Source organism: Mauremys mutica, chromosome 20 (assembly GCF_020497125.1).
Source record: "Mauremys mutica isolate MM-2020 ecotype Southern chromosome 20, ASM2049712v1, whole genome shotgun sequence".
Taxonomy (NCBI): domain Eukaryota; kingdom Metazoa; phylum Chordata; order Testudines; family Geoemydidae; genus Mauremys; species Mauremys mutica.
The window spans coordinates 7,854,740-7,878,378 of NC_059091.1; the positions used below are offsets into that span (position 1 = coordinate 7,854,740).

Consider the following 23,639-nt stretch of genomic DNA (forward strand, 5'->3'; position numbering starts at 1 on the left):
GTATGTGCAATTTGCTACTTGCAAGCGATCGTTATAAAGCGATTGAGAGATTGGAAAGAGATTACGTATACATTAAAATGTGCTTTAACTACGTTGTAGAGATATTCACAAGCCATACTTGGACAATATGAGAATATAGTTAACATAACCCTTATAAGCATCTTACGAAGAAAATTGTCATGAAAGCAATGAATAGCTTTTTCAGATGCAAAATCAGAAATTCTTTTTATGAATAAATAAATAAATCCCAGTTATCTCTCTTGCACCTGAAGATGTCTAAGTGACACGACACTGAATCTCTTCCAATAAAACCTGAATGTGATGACTTCAGTTCTTCCCTTTGTAAAATAGGAATATCATAAATATGCCCCCCCACACCCCGTCATTTTGTTAAACCATGTATGCTGATCTCGAAAATGTTTCTTTTTTTTTCTTGTCTGCTGATAAATGGACTACATCATATAGGCGTAGTGGGTATAAAAGTGACGGGTTGTTTACAACGATAGTATAGATAAGAAAGCACAAGATTCCTAAGATACATCCTGATGTCCTGAACTATGTCTGGAGAAAAGACTGGGGTTTGGGACATTCTTAACCCAAAACACCAAGCTTAAAGGATTTAAATGCCTCAAATAATTGAAAATGTTGGACACTGCTCAGGAAGAGTATACCACGAGGAAGAACTAGTTTATAACATTAAATCTATACTGATATGTATAGCCAATACACCCCCACAACCCCACAATTCCCACACACCCCCAGACATAATGCATGTGCCTATGCAATATGACTATGTATAAGTGTAATTCTCGATTTCTAGTGCCGTTTATGTGTGTGTGCATATATAAATGCTCAACACACACACACACACAAGGCATAGGCATATGGAATATGAATGTGTGTCTGGTTCATTCTAGAAACCTAGTGCAGATTGTATGTCGTCCATGTATTCACGTTCAAAACACAAACACAAACAATGCACATGCATATGGAACATGGATGGGTGTATGTCTCATTCTAAAATTCTAATGCAGCTTGTATGTGTGCCTATTATTCATGTTCAAAACACAAACACAAAATATACGTGCATATACCATAAGAATGTGTCTGTGTATAATTCTAGAATTCTAGTGCAGGTTTGGGGGGAGGTAGAATAGGATTTTCTAGCTAGCTAGCTGTCTATCTAGCTATCTATCGAATTCTATCGAATTCTCAGTATACACTTCCTCCACTCCCGACTTCTAGAATTATACACAAGCACACGCACACTTTTATGTTAATGCACATTCTAGAGTGGACATAATATGTTCGTGAACCCATTTTCTCCATTAAAGTACTAAAAATAATATGGATCACTATAGACTTTTCCCTTTCGAATGTAGACACTTAAGGTAAACTGCTTTATTAGGCATAAAATAGACTGGTTTATTTTAACAGAGGTATAATCTTCAGGGTTATTCATCTGCCATTTACAACACCGTAGTTTTCTTCCGCTTGCTTCAGTAGAATGGATCTATGCTCCTCACACCTTCTATAGCAATGTTAAGGAGCCTTTGCAGATAGCAGCTTGTGCTATTACTAAACTTTTTTTTAAGGTCTTGACGAACTCATACTGTTCTTACAGAGGTTCAAAGAAGAATGATAACCTACCAAAGTGTTCTGTTTAAAATTTTAAAAAAGCTGTATGCGCAGTCTATCCATCATATTTAAATCCACATCTCTAAGTAGTTTTATATGAACGAATACCATATAGCGACACTCATCTATCAAAGGGTTAGGAGTTAAATTATTGAAACTACAAGTGAAGCAGTAACTTTTGGGGTAAATGTTTATGCTGTCTAGTCAACACAACAGAGTCGCATCTTCAGTTGACATCCGGTTATTTTTGTAATCACTCCACCATTTCAAGAGAAAAAGAGAAAAGACCATTTTATGGGGTAAAGTAATTTGAAAGAAGATACGCTGTTCACAAAGTGGCTTATTCAGAAACGATCATTGCTTCAGTATTACTGAAATTAGACTCATCTACCCGCCTGAAGTGAGAAATATCCTATTTCACGCTTTTTATTAGCCAATCAAATTTCCTTCGGATCTCCATTTGTGATTTGTGAAAAATGTAATTCCTTAAAAAACTGAGCTTGAGCATATTGCTCATTTTCCCTTAATTTATTATTCTAATCATAGCAGCAGCTACATGACAATGCAGCCATTAGGCTAAAAAATTCGTTTAGATTTTATACTCGAAATGGGCAAAGATTATATTTTAGAGGCAACGAATTTCTCGGGCATTTATTTTATTTTATTTGATATTTTTTGCACTACATGCAGATAGGCAGGAGGATGGGTTGAAAAAAAAGACGAGGATGAACACGGAAAGTTTGAAAAACAAAACTTGGAAAGAAATGAATCCTTCCACATTTTCTAGCTGCTATATTTCCCCCCCACACACACACACACTCCTTCCTAAATTTGATCCTCCTTTTACCTTTTCCAAGGAGTGTGAGGAGGGGGAATGATTTCGCGAATATTTAATTCAAGGAAAGAAGCGAGAGGCTATTTTCCCAGACAAGGTTGTTGGATAAAGGGAATGAGAATTAAATACTGAAGTCATGGGCCCTAATGTTTCAAGGGCGAGGGGAAACGTGTCGGACAGGTTACCCTCTGCCTTGCAGGGATAAAATTTCCTGTTCACTGTATGGATTCTATTCTCTGGTCTACTCGTCGGAAAATGAGGAGTCCATTGTGTTCTTAGAGCTGTTGTGGTGGTTGCTTCCCCCTCGTAACTTTTAACTACCTGTTATAAAATTTATTGGTGGTTTGTAAAGTGAATAAAGTAATTTCCCTTCCATCCGGTTGTATTACAACCTTTGTGTTGTTCGGATAGACAGACAGACAGACACACTTAGAAAAAAAAACACCAAGCAAACCAGAAGTACCTGCAGAATTGAACTCTGGAAATACGGGAGCATGGTATGAAAATGCATGGCAAATGACTGAATTCGGTTATTGCGACAAAGTTGTATTTTTCCTCCCAAAGCTTTCTGCCACTCCTGGCCCTGAAGCTAGGAGTTGGGATTGTAAAATGTTTCTACAAGGGGAGAGAGTGTAGCATTTAATCTAAACTAGCAGATCTGGTCTTTGCGGTTGTCTATTTGCAGACTTGTGGAGGTCTCCATAGGATCAAAGCAGGCCTGTACCCGACAAAAAAAAATCGCTCTGAGTCCAAATCAATATTTTCAAGTGTTTGCATAGGCCCCAACTAAAAACTCGAAGAAAAATAATATCGCCTGCTATTTAATTCCTGCCCATCCAATCGCTTGATTCAATGAAAGGACCAGAATCTGAAATGTTTCCTTGAGAACTTGTATTAGCTGAGATTTCCAATCACAGGCTGATTAAAAAAAAATCCCTCCATGGAACTGTAAAATTGGATCGGAAGCTGTTAATTTAAAAAAAATCACACCAACATTTAAGGTAAAAAATGTGGGAGTGTATGGGGAAATACCGCATCAGCTGCTCTCAAGTTTTGACTATTATTTGGAGAACTTCACTCGTTTCAAAATCTTAATATCCCAGGACAGGGTATGGAGTTTGGCTCATGCCAAAGAGCAACATTATAATTTAGAAAGCCAAAGGTGGGGTGAAGATAGCAAATTTGTCTTGAGTTTGCCAGGGAAAGTGGACACACCCTTTCCTAAGAATATTGTGTTGCAGAGAGATGTTACTACACGGTTTAATTCGGTTAGCTGGAGGAGCTTGCAGACACAATGGAGTGTTATTTAGCTTTTCCTACATCCTGAAAATTAACACGGTTTTATAATGTTTTTATTTGTAAACCCTCCAGTTCACCCCTTTTCGTTCCTGCCTCTTTAAAGTCCACCCTTCCTCCATGTTGATATCTCTAAGTAGCCCAATTAATTAGCGATAATACAAATAAAAAAAACATTATATTGTGAAGGCCATATCTCCCTGGTCAAACAAAAAAGGCTCCACATTAAGACAGGCACTAATGCTCAGAAATTAAAATCTAGTGCGGGCGCGCGCGCGTGTGTATATACGTATATAAATATATTTATTTATATATACTCAGTATTAATTTGCTTGCTTTAATTCGGAGGAGGGGTGAAGAGAGAAGAAAAAATTACTAATATTAAAAAAAAATAATTGTATAAACATGGCGACAGACGAGAGCATTTGCACTCGTCACAAAAATGCAACGCATTCCTGGTTGTTTGCAGAAAATTTACAGCTAAGCAATAAAAGTTTACGACTGAATCACAAGTTGGATTGGCCACAGGAAGTCATGTGGACTCCATCCATGAACGTGAACTTTTTATTGTGGTTTCTCTTATGACTCTTTCACAGTAGTCCTCCCTTTAACAGTCCAAGCAGTGCCAGGGATAGGATGGTATTTTTCCCCCACCTAATTATTAGCATTATTATTATTTTTTGAAAAAAAATCTAGATTTTTTTCCCCCTCCTTGGGGTTGGAATTGGTGGTTGCTTTGGGCATTTTGGGAATAATGAGTTTACTGCTGCGTCTTGTTGCCGCCTCCTGTTCTCCACCCCTAGGGGCAAAACGCAATACATTGCCTTTGGAGGATGCAATGATGAGGGGCACAAGGAGTTGTAAATACCTTTTTTTTTTAAGAGAAAAAAATAGATGCCTTCCTAAGCTTCCCCCCACCCCCTGTCCAACCAGAGAAGAATTATTTTGCTTTTGTTTTCCATCTTTTTTTTTTTTAAATCTTTCTGTGGAGCTGAGCTGCAGCGTCAGTGGAACAGAAAGAGAGAGAGAGAGAAAGAGAGAGAGAGAGAGAGAGAAAGAGTGGGAGAGGGGGAGACAGGCAACATTGGTAAGTGTTCCCTTATTGGCTAAAATGTGTAACTAATGATCCATAGCAATGGGTGTTAAAGATAATGATGCATCGTTTTGCGAGCGAGGGGTAGGCGAGGGGTGTAGCTTGGATATGATAGAATATGGTCAGGATCGGCAGAAATGTAGTTAATTCGGTGGGGAAAAAAAGGGTTTACGGGTGGTGATGTCACATCGGTGGGGAGCTGGTTTGCTGGAGACAGACAGAGATGCGTGCTGCAGTCTGCCTTTCCATTTACAATGGGGCAGTGTTAACAGGGGTGGTGCTGTGGTGGGGAAGGGGTGGGGGGGGGGGGAGAGACGTACTGAAAGGCCTAAGAAAAGCATCTGATCTACTGGTTAAACTAAAGGAGCCGAAAGGGCTCGGTTGGAACCTGGGGGCGGTGGGGGGGTGGGAAGAGAACAGAGAACCCGGAAGCGACATTTTCCATGGAAATAAAAAATAATCCCAGTCCCGAACTTTTAATAAGAGGCAATCATTGACTATCTAGCGCACATGCGCAGTGTAGGCAGCCAGCCGCATCCAGGAAGCGCCGAAGCAGGCTTTTTAGTGCCATTTTTAATGAGCAATTATGGGTTTGCTTCTATTTGTGTGCATCAGACACGGACTGGCTCGCCCAGCCCCCACGGGTTTCAACAAATGATTGAAATGGAGGGGGAGATGCCGCCTTCCCCCCTCAGAGCTTTTATTTTTTAAGAACTTTTTAAATTTCGAGATCGCCCTTTATTCACAAACTCCGCCTTCTGGTCTAAATAGTCTTTAAACATATGATTACGGTGATTACATTGTATTCTCTCGTCCCAGAAGGAACCATGTCAAATATTTTATTCCACCCTCTGTTTCTGTAGAGTAATAACTTTCTTCTGGGATATTTTCATATTGGTTTTTATGTTGTCATATTGTTATTATTACAACTTTGTTTAAAATGATGCTGATCTTTACATTTTATGCTGTCTTCAATTTCTCTCCTGCCTTCTAATTTCTCGAAATATTTTTTTGTTCAGATACAACATATGTAATTTAAATTACAATCTCTTTCCCTACACTTCCCCCCCCTCTTTCTCCTTCTGTCTCTCTCTCTCTCTTCATTTGTTCACTCGTTCCAGAGAGAACAATATATGTGATGGGTATTGGTTTAATTTAAGAATGTATGTAATGTATTAGCTTAATTTCCTCGAAAGTATATATCTCCTTTCTTTCCTGACATGACAGCCCCTCATGAAAAAAAAGCATCTCTAGATTTGTAGTAGAAATTCCTGTTGGTAAAAGTTACAGTACAAAACAATGTACCTAAATAACAACATGAAGTAAAAGATAAGCCAGACATTGTTGTGACTAAGGGTGGGATGGGGGAGGGGTGACAAAGACAATTCTTGCTTCCTGTCTCGTTATAAATTACTACTGTCCCCCTTCCCCATATTAATACAATATGTGGGAAAAGGCATCTAGAAAGGACTCTGCGTTGAAGTTGATTCGATCGATTCGTAAAACGTGCCACTAGTGAAGTATTTAGCATTTTCTGCCCTTAGATAAATAAATAAATAAATAAATAAATAGCCTCTTCTGTATTTCAGTCTTTCAGGAGACTGCGTAGGGGTTTATTATCTAACGTGATAAGTATTTTGGAAGTTACCAGGGGATGATTCTTAATTTTATTTCTATGTTTCTATGTGTGATATACATTGCAAAATTTAAAAAAATATAACATGTTTATATCCTACTGTCCTTCTAAAATCCATCTATCTATGCCTGCATTTTATTCTGAAAATTATCTTCTTCTTTTGGTCTGTTTAAACACCACCACTCCCGCCACCAAAATACTTTCGCTTTTGGGTAAGTGCAAAGAGGTATTTAAAAAAAAATACATGTTTCACAGAGACAATTTCTGCCGCATACGTTTCGGAGGCATTTTTTAAAATGAGGAATCAATTAGATTATACTGAATTAAGATTATTTTAAAAGTAAGAGATACAATTTTGTCTTCGGTTTGTTCACTGAAAACACGTTCTGTCAGCCCTTGACTGCAATCCGTATAGTCATAAAGACATTTTCTGAGCAAACAATGACTGTTTATTGGAACCAGCTCATTACAGAAATAGTATCTTTTAGGGGTTACAGTCTAAATACATCTGCATTCTTCTCTTGAGTTGTGGTTAATGGGACCAAAAATCTGTTCCCTTTCCTTCGATATATTATTGCAATAGTTGCATTTACTGTTTACAATAACCACTGTCAGCTCTCCTGGAATTGGGTATACAAAACAATTTTTGATGTATTGATTTTCTACTTAGGCTGACGGATTGTCATCGTTCATATACTAGCAATGCTGAGAAACATTTTAGTACGTATAGGAGGAATAATGTAATGATTTATATTCTCTGAGTTTTACAGACTAAAACAGAGGAAATAAATTGCTTCTTTTATCTATAGCATCACTACACAGGAGGGATTATAATAAAATCACCACGTGTTATTGACATATACTTGCAGAAAAATAACAGCTTTTCTACAGCTAGAGCTTGTATAAAAGTGCAGGATTCTACCACATTATTGAAATGTAAATTATGTTGCGGTAAATGTTCATATTTTATTATATTATAAATATATCAAATATGAGCATTTAGGTGCTATAATTAATACGAATATTTGGGACAACATAATTTATATTTTAATAGAAAGACGTCACATTCTTAACTATATGTGTGTATATTTTATCATAATTTTACCTAAGGATAAGATTATGATAAGTCTTATTTTTATATATTTTATTTTATATAATGGTAAATATATATAAAGACAAGATTATGAGCTACATATAAAGATTATGCTAAATGGGTGTGTATGTGTTTGTGTGTATTGTTATGCAACGCTACAATGCTAAAAATACGTTTTTATTATAACATTATAAACATACAAGTATAGTAATACTTGTAAAACAATTTACAAACTTTTGAAAATGGTAGCAATTGGAGGAAGTCAATGTACGACGAATCAATGTAGCCCACACGTTATCCAGAAACAGTATGTGATATAGAAATATATTATAAATTAACATTTGTGTTCAGTGTAAATCCTACCTGCGGTAATGTTAACTTCTATTTTCAATGGGGTTTGTATCTCGGTCATTACTACAGGAATAAATGTTATTTTTCACTATATTTATGTTCGAAATTCTGTCCAGCAAATGCTTTTGAGAAAGAAATACTTGAGGCTAGTCATTTAAGAGCTCTTTGCAGCAGACAAAAGTAAAGCTTTAGTGAATGTTGTGAGATAAAATAATTAGAGAAAAATTATATATATATAATGTAATATATATATTAAAATGCCTAATACCGGAGTATCAAGGAATTCCTGGTCTTATCGGAAGAAAGTTAGATCTCTTGTTACTAGCTCTACTTAAAAAAAAAAAAAAGAATAGAATAGAATCTCTTGCAGATTTCACTTTAATCCTATGAATTTAAGGTTTGATCACAGAAGGCCTTCCTACATTTAAACAGTTCCGAGCTTTGGGAAACAAAGTGATGCTAAACAATGTATCTCTGTAGATGATGTGTCCAGTTTACAGTTAATAAAATACAATAGCGCCAATACGTGTCTAGATAGAAATGTAGATCAATAGATGAAAGCTAATATGATTGCAAGATATATGATAAATATCTTTGTCACAGTTTATGTACAACCCGAGAAAGATCTTTAGACATCTCAGTGCGTATTCAGTTATCAATAGAACCCGGAAGAAAATAGCTGACAAGCAATAAACTCTAAGAGAAAGGTAAAGGGATGTTTAAAGTCATATGAATCTGAGATTACATACAGTGTTTCCAGTTTCTGGTTTTGTTTTTGTCTGTCGCATGTGGACACACCTTTCTGGAAAAGTATAACTAAGAATCTGATTCGGTTTGGTCAGATTTAAGAAGGTTGATTTCCAAGGGGCAAAAACCAACCCAAACCCACTGTATATTTCTAGCGTTGAAATAATATGCGTTTCCTAGATCTGTGTTGTACAATTGCTATTGTTTCCACAGGTAGAGAATTTCTTTCCTCCTTTCATTCTGAGCGAGTGTTTAAATATCTGCACGTTTTGTTTACTTGTTTTGTATACTGCCACCAAGTGACAGAAACTTGCAAACGAGCAATTTTGCAATTTGGTGCCTTTTTGTGGGGGTGGGGAGGTGGGGTGAGGTGGGGAGGAGTGGGCAAAATACCCTTACTTGACTACTTGCAAAATGCTGGACTACAATAAAGGCCGGATTTGCAAGGAAGTTTTAGTACCTTAAAAGAGCCAGCAATGTCTTCTCTCCCCACCTCCCTTGGAATGTCCATAAACGGCCCCCTATTAACGTACCAGGCTGAACAGTACTTCAAAAAGTTTGGCTTCTAAAACCTATTTGAAATTCCTCCGTTGCACTTTATACCCATTCACTAGAAGTTTTCTTTTTTCTTTCTTTTTAAAGCCCCTTTCGTTCCGTGTTACCGTGTTTTAAATCATTCCAATGTACGTGAACTCATAAAAATAGATAAGGCATGTCAACTTGGGAACGATATTTCCCCTCTTGAAAATATGAGTGTATTTAAGCAAATCCTGGAATATTAAATTGTAGCTCGATTAAAGACAATGTAAATGTATAAATTCAACAAAGTGCGTAGAGGTTGTCTCCAAATATATAGTTTAATTCTGCCTAAGTGATCGCCTCTGAAAAAGCATCATTAAGGCAACTAATATTGTTTCCTGAATTATTATTTTTTACTTGCGATCTCAGATTAAATTTCTGCTTTAGAATCTGCGAACAATAAAATACAAAGCTGCCTATAGTTAATGACAACAATTTTTCATTGTTGAGTTATCCTTCCAGAACGCAGTAAAATTGTATTCCTTTTATTTTTAATTTCTATTTAACAATAGATAGTTGTGTATCTATATCTATCTATAGATCTAGATATTCTTAATAATTTTAGCTAGTAACCATTGCCCCCGTCAACTCAGTGACGTCATAAATGCAGCTATCTTAAATGGAAAGAAAGAAAGAAAGAAAGAAAGAAGCCCACCAAAACATGATAGTAGGGGATATTTTCACTCAACCAGACAGAATAACCAAGCTAAACAATAGTTTTCTAAATGCACAGGGGTGTTAGGAGTTTGCAGTGGTACCTGGCTTTAACATGTAAGGCATGACATACATGCGATGCAGTCTGATGCACTCATTCGTCAAACTAAATAGTGGCTGAGAAATACATTTGCCTGGATCAAATGGAATATGAAACAATTGTCCGTACTTTTGTAAAGGAGATTATAAGGGATTTTTTTTTGCAATTACATAATGTAACACTCAATTATTTTACATTTATCAACACGTTGGGGTTTCCCCAGCACTGAGAATGTTTATTCATAAGTGCATTTAATTAGCAAACATTGGACGTAATATTACATTGAAAATTGGATTATATCCATGCATTACTCATCATTACATAGCATGTGAAGGTGCTGAAGCTAACTTTAGCAGCAACATTGTTACTTGGCAATTTAAGACAAAGAGAAGTTCCATTTCTGCGGAGAGGTTTCGATTCTGGTTTCTTTTGTTGGGGTGCGGGACCTCAATAAATCTGGTAAGGAAAAAAAATACATAAATCCACATATTAGAAGTAGTAGTTCAGGCATAATAACCATCTATTTCAGTTGCAATATGAATTCAAATGAATATAAACAAACGCTTAACAATGTTAGAAAGAACTTCAGACCTTGGTAGAAAAAAGGAATAAATTAAATAGTGAAATAGATTAATTTATCTTCTCTCTCTCCCCGCCCCCCCCCCACCACCTCACCCCCGCCATCTCCCAGTTTCCTGTTTATGAGATATGTGTTTTGACAGTTTCCAGAATTCTGTCTTCTTTTTTTCTGGAAATGCGTGCAGTGATTACAGAATGGCGGTTGTAAACTTGAGAAAACTGTGCTCCCACATTACCTTAGAACTATTATTTTTGAGTTTTGGAACTAAAGGTTAAATTTTGCACATGAAACTTTTTGTGTGTGGTGAGGATGAGGCGTCAGGCAGGATTTCTTTCTTTCTTTCTTTCAAAATAACAATACATTTAAACTTATTTCCATCAGCCACGCAACAAAATTAATAAAATGGCTGGTGCATAGCAATGAGTCTTCCTTCTAATTATACCAAACTTGGAATGCACTTTGTGGTAAATATAGTCTTTATAACCTGTCTTTAGAGATATTAGACACACTTGCATACAGGGCTGAAGAAATTGGGTTTATGTAATAATAATAATAATAATAATAATAATAATAATAATATAATATAAAGTCTTCTAGGAAAGAGGTGAAAATGAAAAAAGAGAGAGCTCTATTATGGCTAATTATTGCTCTGTGGGTCTTTGTCAAGAAGATGCCTTGAAGTGGCAAATAAACCTGCCAAATAGCCTACCTCTTTCAAAACTATCTGTCTGCGACATTGAAATAAAGTTTAAACAGTCCATCAAGCGCTGAATAGAAAGTATGCAGTAGAAGGATAGATTTCCTCTTCTATTTTAATCAGAAGCTACCAGACTCTTCGTCCTAGGGTTTAATTACTGCAATATAACTAAGGAAAGAAGCGACTCAAAACAATGCAAAACATTTCATGTTGGGAAATAGTGGCCCATGGCGCACATGTGCCAAGTAATCCTCAAACAGATTTTCTTTTGTATTTCTTTTTTATAAGAGCTATTTGCAATAAAAGCAATATTTGACTAGGAAAGCTCGTGCTATAAAAAAAGGGATAAAAAAATAATTAGAAGGCAAGAACTCACGTGCGCAATACATGCCAAGTTAAAAAAAGCCCGAGATAACATATATGAGGTGAGATCAGCTAAAATCGGGAAGATATTTAATGACATCACGTGTTTACATCTCCCAACTACTAAAATATTCAGCTCAGATATAAATACACACCACCACTCTCTTTATATAGTTTATATTATATATGTGTAAGTGTGTATATATGCGTACTGATACATTCATATTCTACATGTATATATAGGTGTGTATATGTAGAAAGAATTTCCAGTTTGACTCTAAACATTCGTTTTATATAATGTATATATAGTATATATAATGCATATACATACACATATACACATATATAATTAATATATATTCAAAATATAAACTCTTTGTGCTCTCTCTCTCTCTCACACACACACACACACACACACACGTGGGATTCTAATATGTGTGTTGAAAATATAAAAAATTTCTCTCTACTCCCACGTACAGAATGCTAAAAAGTATATTCATACTGCACAGGCACATCCAGTAAACCCTTCTGACCCATGTTAACTTTTGGTGCATGTTAAAAGCACCCAGACACAACCTGTGTTTATGAATAAGCACATTTCTACATCCAGGCAAGGCACTGGCTAACAGAGTGTGATTGCTTTTGACTACAATTGTATTATCAGCCTCAACTGGTCATTCGGACTGTACCAAACAACAAACTCATTTCCTCTTAAAACAAACAAACAGACGTCTGAATTTGCATTCAGGATCTAGGCAGAATAGGAACCGGACAGTAGCATTTTATTAAGGCTATAGGGTGTTGGGTGGGGGGGGACACGGGACGATCTGGGTTTGTTTCCTTTCAGTAATTAGTGGGGATAGGAAACACATGTGTTGGGATTGCATTTTTGAAGCCTTTTTCTAAATCAGTTCATCAATTCGCTAATTATAGCTGGGAGAGAGAAAAAAAAATCTCCCGATACATATTTTTTCTTTTTCCCCCTGTAAACATCAGAGGGGGAGGGGGTAAATGTGTGTGTGTGTGCGTGGGGGGAGATATGGTTTATGAGAAGTGGATGTTATTTCAGATTTCTGTGGGCTTTTTATTTTCTGGGAACAAAGAGCAACTGCTATTAAAGAACTACTCGAGGACTTGCGCATATTTCCACTGCTGTGTAGCAGTTTTAATAAAACATCTGTTCTTGCTTCTGCTGATGAGTTTACATAATTGTTTGCAGACCAATTTAACCAGAAATAGCCCTAGATATTTCCCTGTACATGTTTTCATGGGAGAAAATAATAAATACCTTTTGCTAGTGACATACCTTGATGAAATACTTTCGAGAAATCCCAATACTGGTTAAAATATAAATTGAATACAAATCTAGGGCATTCAAAATGCTAGACAGAGGAGTGCAATCAGTAGAACGTAATCTAATGATGCCTCGTTTACATTTGCAGGAGTTTTTCCTCCCAAGAAATCTGATTTTCAGGAGGGAGAGCATTCTATTTTAAGTTTCTTTACGGCAGCTGTTTACTGTTCACTATAAATCGACCAGACTTTTAAGCATTGCCCTCTGTGTAGAGAAGTAATAAAGCACTTAACTTTCTCCACTCCTAGTCGCACGGTTATCACACAGGTCTTTAGTACAAGAGCCCCGGAGCACCTATACAAAAATTAATCCCTCCAAGCCAAGACTTTCCCCCAAAACTTTAACAAGACTGCTCTTATTATACATGCATCTTTTTAGGTGAAAGAAGCCACATGAATCACACCCCTATAGGATCATATCTGTATATCTTCCAAGGATTCCTGCTACTTTCAATTTACACTCCAAGTACCTTTGGACCATAAGTAATACATAAGGTAAGGCAACATATCAAGAGGAGGCAAAAGATCTCCATTCATGCATGCATGCATTCATTCAGTTTATTGCACATTGCTCCAGTTTCATATCTGGAAGCAAATGCAATCGTTGGTTTCCAAAGTAACCATGGTTTCAAAGGAGATTGTTCCTACAGGACATATACATACATACCTCTATTCACAGTTATAATCTGTCTAACATATATGTTTCTGCAGACACATGCATCTGCATGTGTATGTGGCTGGGTGTGCAATGTGTCAACGCCAGGGGGATAGCATATGTAGCTTTTTTGTTCCGTTTTGTTTTGTTTCCATAAATCCCCACGTATAATGGCTGGAGAAGGGGAGACAAGAAACCAACCTAAACTTCGGGGTTTTTTTTGGAAAATACCAGTAAATCTTCACATTGGGCATAATTCGTATATCTGTACTAGGCTGGTCACAAGTTAAGCACTGTAGAGTGGAAGCCCAACTATGGTCAGCAACAAGGCACATGTGCTAAACAACCTGGTGTGTACTTCCAGCTATTTTCTTTTTTGGTTAGAAACTTTATTTTATTTTCCTAGTGACACTCAAGGGAAGCCGTAATGTTATAGAAGATGAATACACGAGCTTTTTTTTTTTCCAGTTGTAGTCTCGTTTATGGCTTTATTGCCCACCATTGATTACTTTGCTTTGTTACACAGAGGAAAAAGATAATAAAATCCTTTGGCATCCGGGTTCCTGTTATAGCTAGGGGGGGAATATAGCTTTCCCCCTCTTCCTTGTCAACTAAAATATTTTAGGGGAGACATCGCTAAAAAGGGATTAAGTATATTGAGTAATAGCAAGAAAACACCTTCAGATGTTCGAATTTTTACCCTGCAACTTTGAGCCTGCATCTCACCAGACCACTCTACACAAATCCTAAATTTAAAATAAAATGTGTACGTGAAGAAAAAGGCCAAGGGTTTCCTGGCATAATTGAATTTTTAAATAGCCAGCCACGAGAATGATGAATATACCTTGCAATATTTACAGATCAGCAGGTATGTTTTATATTTAAGGAGCAATTTATGGGACTGGATTGAAATTAAAATTAGATTAGCTGCCTTCATTTCAATTAGTCCTAGGTGCAATTCACCAAGAGAAGAGATAATATAATCCTTTTTAATCTAACTAAATATTTGCAAAGGAAGTTTCCTAAATCTGTTGTAAATATCCGAAACCATAAATTTCTGTAAACGTAAACACGAGGTGCTGTCCTCAACCAATACCTCAAAATGTACTTAAATTGCAAATAGGAAAAGTGTGAGTTTTGTTGTGGTTCCTGTTGAAAATGTAAATATATTCTAACAGTACCAACCATTGAAAATTGCAAGGGAAATATTCAGGACAGGACTGTCAAACTGCACTAAAAGAGAACATCTAACTTCCAGACTAACGTGAATTCGGAATGTTGTCTTTTTTACTGCAACTTCCTTCCAAATCCATAGTTCAGGAATGCTCTAAAAGCCACATTATCTGTTGAGCAGTCGCCATGTTTTTTTTTTCTTTTTGCTCCCTTTATGTGATATTTTCTCATAAAGAACACAACCACTTGATTCCATAATATTGACCAACGCTCCATGAGAAAACGAAGAAAGATGGATAATTTATGAATTAATAGTCTGTGGGCACTTGAGATGTATTACTTTGAATTCTGGGCTATTTTGTTATCAGATATCAGGAAACCATAAAAAATTCTCTGCTTCTAAAGCTCAGTGTTAACAAAAAAAAAATAAAAGGGAGCGAGCGAGAGAAAGTTAGATTTGGTTATGAAATTTCAAATTTAATTCAGATGTGTTTTTTCCCTAGGAGTACCCCCCTTCGAAATCTCCCCCCATGCACTTAATATTTTCTCTCCTTCTTCTAAGCCATCTCATATTTAGAATTTTCAAGACTTACTTTCAATGCAGACTTAGTTTCAACTGGGGAATCAACACAAGCAAAAGCAATTTTTCCCTTTCTTGACATCTAGCTTCCTATTGGCTCAAATCAGGTCAGCTGACTTTGTCATTTTGTCTGTCCTGGAGTAGAGCCTTCCCTATAACAATCTAGTTCAGACTACAAACTGGAGACAGAAATAAATATTAAAGAAATCATACACCCAGGTATAGAGGAAGATATGAATTCCTATTTTACAAACCCATCGTTATCTTGCCATCTAACCAGTGGCCAAGATGTGCTACCCAATGTAGCTCTCAATTCAACGGCTTATGACCCCGTCAGGCATTTTTCTACCTATGGAGCAGCCGTTGCTCAAAACCGGATTTACTCTTCTCCTTTTTATTCACCGCAAGATAATGTTGTGTTTAGTTCCAGCCGAGGACCATATGACTATGGATCTAATGCTTTTTACCAAGAAAAAGACATGCTTTCTAGCTGCAGGCAAAATTCTATGGGACACAATACACAGACTTCAATTGCACAGGATTTTACCAGTGACCAAAACAGGAACACTTCGCAAGAACAAAAAACTAGCATTCAAATATATCCATGGATGCAGCGCATGAACTCCCACAGTGGTAAGTTTTACAGCTTAGAGATATAAATTAAATAAACTGAACCATCTTTACGACCATCTCCCTAGCAGAACAGCCTCAGCTACTTTTATGGCCCCATAAAAACAATAATATAGCTCCTTCACAGTTGCCGCTACAGGCCTTTTATTTGTTAAGTTGTTGCAAGCAAATATGGCTTGTTATGCTCTTTCTAATTAAAAGACTTCGAGAATGTAAAATATCTATAATAAAGTGCAGTGAGCTCTGCTTTTGAGTTAAGTACAAAATATTACTTGGGTAAGATAAGTTTTAATGATAGGTGAGTAAGTACATTGTTTATTGGGACGGGGGGGATATGTAAAAAGGATCCCTCCCTGTGACAGATTTCTCCATGGGAATTTATGAAATTTGTGTTGCTAACACAAAAGAGGAAGTGTCTATTTCTAGTAATTAAGGCAACACCTAGTTTTCTTGTCTCCCTCTCTGTCTCTCTCTCTTTAGTTTTTGGGGCGAAATAATTAAAGCAAGACTCTCCAAAGCTTTGCAAGGAGTAGCATGCCTAGATTAGAAACCATTTGTGCTGCAGGGGCTGAGTGTGATAACTTGAATCTGGGTAAACAGGAGCTAAGAACTGGGGAAGGGGGGGGGTTGACAATAGGGATGTAGGATGGAGGGGGTTGAAGGGGAATCGATTTTGTGATTGCAGTGATCAAAATAGATATATCTCCACTAAGGTATATATGTATCACTAATTAGTTTTAGTTTGCTTTGTTTCTGAATCCCTAGGAGTCGGCTATGGAGCGGATCGTAGAAGGGGTCGCCAGATCTATTCCCGCTACCAGACCCTGGAACTGGAAAAGGAATTCCACTTCAATCGCTACTTGACAAGGCGGAGGAGGATTGAGATCGCCAATGCACTTTGCCTAACGGAGCGTCAGATCAAAATCTGGTTCCAGAACAGGAGGATGAAATGGAAAAAAGAAAGTAACTTGAGTTCCACTCTGTCTGGGGGAGGCGGCGCAGGCGCTGGGGCAGCTGCAGATAGCTTGGGTGCAAAGGAAGAGAAGCGAGAAGAGACAGAGGAGGAAAAGCAAAAGGAGTGAAAATTGACGGCTCAGCCCCTCATGCCCCCCCACTCCCCACCCTCACCCCTCTCCACATACACGCTATATTTATCACTGGCACAAGTTATATGTTTGGCTACATTAAAAAAAATTAAGAGCCAAACGTGGACATGAAAGACAGACTCCCCCCCCACACACACTCACCCCCCACTCCCCAATATTCAGTTCATAACTTGCTCCACTATCCCTTTTAGGTTTTGACTATAAACCCTCACTCAGCCCCCATCTTGCCTATTTATCTAACTTTGAACACAGTTTTCTTCCTAAAAAGAAACTGGCTTGCAGGAGGCAGAACACCCTGTAGTGTTGCCTAGTTGTGTTGGGATGATCCTTGTAAGATGGACTCTATGCAGTTGTTTTATTATTATTATCATCATCCAGAAAACGAGTTTCCCACCATGTTGAAAATAATCCCCTGAAATCTCTTTCCACGTAAATATAGCATTTTCAAGAGTAACCTAATTGTATTTAAACAATACCTGGGCTCATCATTGCAAACTGTGACAGTTTATGTGTGAATATTTTTAGCTGTATTTGTGGTATCTGTATTTATATTTATGTTTAGCACTGTAATGTTCAACAGTATAAAGTGAATGGAGGTCTATAGCAGTAGAAAAAAATATCTTGTGTTACACCCTCTCATGTATAAAGATCATGTCCAGAGGACTATTGTTGAGTATTTAATAAAACTGAATATTATTTTTAAAGTTTACAGACTGGCCTCTGAGATTGAATTGGAATCCCTGATGTTGATAACAGCCTGTTAGAAAGTTCACTTATTTTCTGTGTGTTTTTCCTAACAATCAAATTCCTTTATCCTTGCACACACACACACACACACACACACACACACACACACACACACACTCACACACAAACACACACCCCTCCCTCCTCCATACTTCTCTCATTCAAAAGTATTCCAAAAGGGGAAGTCTACATTTTGTTTTGTCTCCTTTATTTAGTCTTGTTACTGGATTGGGCATCACAAATCTGTGCCATACCTCTCGCTTCCTGATTTAAAAAAATGGATTTCCAAAGTTCAAATAGTATTTTTATTGCAATCCTCATCAGGCAAGTCACTGGTCACAGAATGTTTGTTGTTTCTATTCAATAAATAAACAAACACATGCATTTGAAATTGCTGATGAACCCCCACCTTTAAGCAATCACACACCTTCCCAGACTTACTTAAACCATTTTTATAGAAAAGCTGGCACTCAGTAGAGGGTAATTGACAATATCATACTATGAAATAAACAATGCTAGTATTACACTACGGTGTATTGCAGACTTATATAATACGTTTCGAAGGCTTGACCACAACTTATATTTTATATCCTCTGTCGTATACTCAGTACAAAGGCATTTACCAGTGGTACGAACATTCTGTATCTAACACATATGGTGGTACGTTAGGGGCATATCTTTCCTGGAAGCCCCACCATACTCTTAGAGTTTGTCTTAAACAACCAAGATTCGGTCGAATTCGGTTGAAATCAAAAGATCAGGGACGTTTTATAATCCCATGATTTGCTTATTTTCCACCTCCGCTTGTATACGTTACTTAAAACGGCATAAGAAAGGAGAGCAAAATATGCATTTACCAAACAATAGTCTTGCTACACAGTCAAGAAAACAGGAAGGTTAAAAAAAATGAAACAAACTGTTGTTTCCCTGGTCTGCATTTTAATAGAAAAATTAGAAGTGTATATATATGAACTGTCATAACATTTAAAGCAACAAACCTTGAAATAGATTTTAATGGTTGTCATTGTGTGTATATTACAACACGCAAGTATCCTAGTCTTAAGGCAGTCTAGCAAAAGGAATCATATTTTAATGCAATCATTTAACTAAATACCCTTGAAAGGAGATTTGATTTTCAGTAAGCATCAAGCACAGGTCTCCCTACTTCTTCAAGCAGTAAACTGCAGTGGTAAAGGTAATAGAAATTGTAAACTTTCTGTCATTACTGTAGATACATGACAGAAACAGCCCATGCTTAATACTTAAGAGCTTTCTTTTTCACATATACCGAAGATAAGGCATTGTACGTGTTTATTTCATTCACCTAAGCCATGAAATATTTATGGGGAGGTAACTTTATGGGATTCACTGGCACTGAACACATACACTGATATTAACACATAACAACGCACACAGAGATACAACAGAGCTAGAGTGAGTATATATATATATGATGTATGTATATATAATATGCAGCTATACATAGCAGATGTGAATATATATATTCACATCTGCTGTGTATAGCTGCATATTACAGGAGATTTAGATGATAAATCATATGTGCATTCATATGTACAATGTATACATATATGCAATATATACAATATATGTATACAGTATATATTATATATGTAATGTATTGTGTGTAATATATATATATATAACACAGTACATTACATATATTATATAATATATATGCGTGTGTATATATGTATGCACGAACTGATATATTATTCTAACAAAATAAAATATAGCGACTAACAGTTCACACTAACGCGTTTTGTGAATTAGAAATCCTAAAGCGTTTCGGTCTACAGTAAATACACAAACATATCTATAACAATACAGATGTGCATACACACACATATGAACCCCCTTCCCACCCAAACACAGCTATATGCGTGTGTTTCTCTAAAAGTGCATATAAACCATACGTTGCTATTATAGCCACATAATATGTGCGCACAAAGAAAATAAAGAGAGAACATATTCTGGCATGTATCTAAAGATATTTCGCACCACTGGCATTATCCCACACAAAGGCAAGAAAATATGTCCATGTCCGCTTCTGAATCTCTGTCAACATATAATTAGCCAAATCCTCCATTTCTTAAAAGGCAAAATACTTTTATATGTTGGCCACCCTACACCCAAGCCCAATGTATACACCGAGGGGGCATTGGAAGCCGTATTTTATGAAGCGTTGTACCACAAGCCTAGCACCAGGTGACGCTATAGTCTCGTTGTCTTGGTTTTTACTTGGGGCCTTTGGTTTGCTTTGCCAACATATCAGATACGTTTCACAGGCTTCCATCAATAACCTCCTGGGGTCATCAAGCCAAATTTATGACTGGCCAACACAGTCACGTGATTCTATTTAAACATGCCATATTTGGGCAGCGCACATAGAATAAAGAAAGAAGAATCTCCACCTATAAATTCTGCACTTTAGAGAACAAAAAACCCCCTGAACTTCAAAGGGCCACAAATCAAGCCTAATCAAAAGGGTGCAAAAAATCCGACATGAGTTCTTACGTAGCCAATTCGTTCTATAAGCAAAGTCAAAATGCTCCTGCCTATACCATGCAAAGTTATGGGAATTATGGATCTGTGTCTGAGGTTCAGTCATCCAGGTATTGCTACAGTGGGCTGGATCTAAGCATCACATTCCCATCCTCTGGTTCTTCCAACTCTCTGAACGGTTTGGACATGTCTTCAAGCCCTAGAATTAACCCCGACCGACCTTCCTGTACAGTCATGGGTTCTTCAGGGCACTCTCTAGCCAGAGACGACCAGACTCCTCTAAACCCAGGAATTTACAGTCAGAAGGCTGGTAACACGGCGTTGGAGGACAGATCTAAGAGCACTGGCGAGATCAAAGCGGAGCCGGTGCAAACTACACAACAAGGAACGCAACAACTGCAGCAGCAGCAACCACCACAAATATATCCGTGGATGACCAAACTACACATGAGCCATGGTAAACTTTCACTTCTTGATTTTGTTTCACAGGATTTGCCTTGGTTTTATAGGCCATACGGGGCAAATAATAAAAAAAACCTAAGGTCGTAAATTTTACGACTAAGGCATCAATTGCTCGTAAAACTGTCCACTAAAAGGCTTAGAGGCTATATACGCCCAAATTTATGACAGCATAATTGGATCATAGAAACAAAACGTGTATAAAAGGCAATATTCCAATTTTTTGGAGGGGGTTTTAAAAATACACACGTTCTTTTAGGCTTCTCTTTAAAAATATTAAATAAAAAAAACACATTAAAAAGTCATCCCGTCTATATAGACTTGGTTTTTCTCCTTCCACCCTCTCCAGGAGAGAAATCCAGCCCATGAAAATATATTCCCCTCTTTTGCACACTTTCTTAATGTTTAACAGGGAACAGGTTCTCTTCTGGGCAGTCTGCATACGTTTGATCTTTAAAGAAAACCCAAACAAACTTTAATCTGAAGGTGTTTATAACAAGAGAAGCTACATGGTGACCCTGGCCAAACCTTGATGTCCTAGGCAGATACAATTGTCCTGGGCATAGCCAAGGGGACTTATTTATATTCTGTTGTGTTATTATTTATTTTTGAAACATAATTGTTTTGGCTTTTCATGTGGTGTCTTTTATTTTCCAGAAACAGATGGCAAACGTTCCAGAACTAGCTATACTCGCTACCAAACTCTGGAACTAGAAAAAGAATTTCATTTCAACAGATACCTCACACGCCGGAGGCGCATTGAAATTGCCAACAACCTGTGCTTAAACGAAAGGCAAATCAAAATCTGGTTTCAGAACCGGAGAATGAAGTGGAAGAAAGATTCCAAATTGAAAAGCAAAGATTCTCTCTAAGGAGCAGGATGACTCTCTAAAGAGAGAGTCAGCAAATATTTACACGAGTTTTGTTGTAATCTACCTTCAGAAAACTTTTCTTTTTAGGGTGGGGAGGGGGTCGTATTGCTGAATGGACTGTGTTACATACCCTCACAAATCTATCAGACAAAGGAGTTATCTTATTAGTATGCAAAAACCTGCTCTTCGCTTCATGCAGAATTTAGTGTATAGCTCTTTAGATTGTTACTCAATGTTCTAACCTGTACGTTCTGGGGGGCGGGAGGGTCTTTAGTAATAACATTGCTCAAAAATAATCCGCAGAACTAATGGGTTATATTTTATCAATGCTATGATAATAATAGCCACAACAACAATAATAAGCTGCCTAAGGGAGAAAGAAACGCAAAGTAAGTTGTCTAAAGTCACAGAATCTTCCTGAACTGTCTGCTTAACCTTAATAGGAGAAGGGAAAATGCTGATATATTTTACTGTATGTAAATTAACCTCTGTGTCCTGGAGTTCTACGTAAAAGACCTGACATCTCCAGTTTTACTTTCGGAAGTCTAAAAGAGAAATGTTTACCTTGTATGTGGATTGGATATATCCACAGCTTATTTCCTAGATGCACTTGTCCTCAAACATGGCAAAAACTCTGAGACGAGTTGTTTGTGTTTGTTGGTTTGTTTTGTTCGGACTTAGAATTCATTATTTTTTATTATTTGCATATGAAAAGAAAGGAATGGACTATGAAATAATCGGCCTGAGCAATCATCCGAAATATCTGTGCAGAAGAGTAAAGCATGTGGGGGAAATGAATTATCTGGACCTAATATTATTGTGTATTTATTTGTTGCGTAATTAATGTAGATTTGCTAAATGCTAAAAATATATAAAAAGCAAAAATTTGTACATCTTTGTTTAAATGTAGTCCATTTTAATACTTGTTTTCAATAATGTACTCCGTATATTTATTGGTTGCAGTTTCATATGTGAAAGACCATGGAACTTATATTTTGTCATATTAAATAAACACTAAATAATACAAAACTTTGGCGTGCCAGCTGAGTTAACCCCTTTGTGCTGATTTTCCTTCTTAGAGCTGTTTTCAATCCGGCTTCTAGTTTGCTTAAAAATCTCTCTGGAGATAACAGGGGCAGAATGAGGGGTCCATTTCCTTACTATACACTTATGTACCTCGACCCAAAGAAGCTTTGAGTTATGTGTGCTTTTCAGTGAAGGGGGTCTTCTGATTGTAGAGTGCTAGACAGAACCAGCTCTGAACAAAGTGCAGCACTGCTGTTACTTCCAACATACAAATAATATGGCAGCTTTGGCTTCTTCGTCTAAACCAAATGAACTCCTTTTGGAGTCTATATTCATTTCCCCCAACTGACAGATAGCCTCTTCTGCCAGGAATCTAGTTTTCAAAGACTCCCCCAAACGTATAGTTCAGAGAAAATACCCTTCCCAAAACAGCCCAGTTTATACCTCGAAACACTCTTTCAAGAGATTGGGAAGCAACTTAAGAACACTCAGGCACAACTCTCATTGGTTTAAATGGGTGTGTTGCATGAGTTGGGGTCTGTACAGTGATATGTATGTACCGTACCTTTTAGTGGCTATAGGCCCTATCCTATTCCCATTGAAATCAATGGTAAAACTACCATTGACTGAAGTGGGAGCAGAATGAGGCCCATATTCGAATAGAGGTTCAGGGTGAAATTCTGGCTCCACTGAAAACCAATGGCAAAATTGCCATTGATTTCAGTGGGGCCAGGATTTCACCCGCAAGGTTTAAAGTGGAAGTTTAGGGTAGACTTTTTATTTTTAACCTGCTCTTTGTGAAAGTTACTTTGTCTTTAGGATGCCACAAGATCTGAGCACAACATGACATTTT

At 37.2% G+C, this 23,639-nt stretch overlaps 3 protein-coding genes across 6 annotated transcripts in view; all 3 read left to right on the forward strand.

The window, feature by feature from the left end:
- The first annotated feature begins 4,377 nt into the window (after positions 1-4,377).
- The window catches only part of LOC123353676 (homeobox protein Hox-B1-like), a 134,062-nt gene continuing 114,800 nt past the window's right edge, over positions 4,378-23,639 (forward strand). For all 3 annotated transcript variants that reach the window (XR_006574556.1, XR_006574553.1, XR_006574554.1), the window contains exon 1: positions 4,378-4,856. The gene's annotated coding sequence lies outside the window, so the exon portion shown is untranslated. The remainder of the gene's footprint in view (positions 4,857-23,639) is intronic.
- HOXC6 (homeobox C6) lies at positions 13,521-17,789 on the forward strand. Of its 2 annotated transcripts, none has more exons than XM_044994999.1 (2): positions 13,521-16,056; positions 16,795-17,789. In XM_044994999.1, the coding sequence occupies exons 1-2, from the start codon at positions 15,657-15,659 to the stop codon at positions 17,133-17,135; spliced, it is 741 nt and encodes a 246-aa protein (XP_044850934.1). In that variant the 5' UTR covers positions 13,521-15,656; the 3' UTR covers positions 17,136-17,789. The 2 variants fall into 2 exon arrangements, with proteins under 2 accessions (XP_044850934.1, XP_044850935.1); XM_044995000.1 differs by having other exon boundaries at positions 16,819-17,789.
- Positions 19,759-22,951, forward strand: HOXC5 (homeobox C5). The gene is made up of 2 exons (XM_044995002.1): positions 19,759-20,886; positions 21,546-22,951. The coding sequence occupies exons 1-2, from the start codon at positions 20,430-20,432 to the stop codon at positions 21,758-21,760; spliced, it is 672 nt and encodes a 223-aa protein (XP_044850937.1). The 5' UTR covers positions 19,759-20,429; the 3' UTR covers positions 21,761-22,951.

What these genes read in the sequence shown, in the direction of transcription:
- HOXC6 (XM_044994999.1), top strand. Translation starts at nt 15,657, where the DNA reads ATGAATTCCTATTTTACAAACCCATCGTTATCTTGCCATCTAACCAGT. An exon ending in GCGCATGAACTCCCACAGTG is followed by an intron (nt 16,057 to 16,794) that starts GTAAGTTTTACA and finishes AATTAGTTTTAG; the next exon opens with TTTGCTTTGTTTCTGAATCC.
- HOXC5 (XM_044995002.1), top strand. Translation starts at nt 20,430, where the DNA reads ATGAGTTCTTACGTAGCCAATTCGTTCTATAAGCAAAGTCAAAATGCT. An exon ending in CAAACTACACATGAGCCATG is followed by an intron (nt 20,887 to 21,545) that starts GTAAACTTTCAC and finishes TTTATTTTCCAG; the next exon opens with AAACAGATGGCAAACGTTCC.